This window comes from Oncorhynchus tshawytscha, linkage group LG18, assembly GCF_018296145.1.
Source record: "Oncorhynchus tshawytscha isolate Ot180627B linkage group LG18, Otsh_v2.0, whole genome shotgun sequence".
NCBI classification, from domain to species: Eukaryota; Metazoa; Chordata; class Actinopteri; order Salmoniformes; family Salmonidae; genus Oncorhynchus; species Oncorhynchus tshawytscha.
Genome location: NC_056446.1, coordinates 26467261 through 26468132, shown reverse-complemented (window position 1 = coordinate 26468132; position 872 = coordinate 26467261). Strand labels below are relative to the sequence as shown.

Here is an 872-nt window from a genome sequence, read left to right as displayed (position 1 = left end):
GAAAAATAATTAAGCCCTAACTTCCCCAAAGACTCCACCCTTGGAATCATGCAAATACGGGATACGAGGACTCATCTTTATACATCTGTGCCATTATAGCGTCTGTGACGACATACTTTTAAATGGCAGAAGCATTGTGGAACCCCTCAATGGCGCTGCCTATGCTAAAACTGCCTTTTTTTTTACTAGGCAAGTCAGTTAAGAAAAAATCTTATTTTCAATGACAGCCTAGGAACAGTGGGTTAACTGCCTTGTTCATGGGTAGAACAACAGCTTTTTACCTTGTCAGCTCGGGGATTCGAGCTTGCTAGTCCAACACTCTAACCACTAGGATACCTGCCATCCCTTTAGGCAGCTAGAGTCCTCGATCATTCTCTATGGTCCCACCTGCTGTGATTCATCTTCGAATCTGCGTGCGCAATTGACTGTGGATCCCATCCCTCCATCCCGGTGCAACTCTCGGCCAGTCCCGCTTTTCCCCGGAAGAGGGAGACAGGCTACGCGGGAACAACGCCAACAGTCTGTTTGTCCCCCTCTCCCAGCCCATGGCAGCCTTCTCTCTCCATATACTACTTTTCTCTCCCTCCTCTCTCCCTCTGTTGCGCTGCACCATAGGACTAGCGCACTATCCTCACTATGGCATCCACCGCAGCACGGACTCTCTTACTGCTTTTCGTTACCTTCTGTGCATCGATTCAAGGTAACATCACCCATTTTATTTTTGGGGTCAGAACAGACGCATGCATGGTTTCAATTTTTTCTCACTTAGTGAAGTGGCACTTTATTGATAGATTTTATGGCTGGGATTGGTGGAGTTGGACTATAGCCCAATCAATAATCAATTGGTTATTTGATTACCCCCTCATTATAGT

The 872-nt window shown here is 46.6% G+C and overlaps 1 protein-coding gene across 1 annotated transcript in view; it reads left to right on the top strand.

Moving 5' to 3' along the window:
• Positions 1-553: 553 nt before the first annotated feature.
• The window catches only part of LOC112217378 (fibronectin type III domain-containing protein 1), a 121013-nt gene continuing 120694 nt past the window's right edge, over positions 554-872 (top strand). The window contains exon 1 of the mRNA XM_042300509.1: positions 554-700. Coding sequence (XP_042156443.1) covers positions 637-700 — 64 coding nt within the window. The 5' untranslated portion in view covers positions 554-636. The remainder of the gene's footprint in view (positions 701-872) is intronic.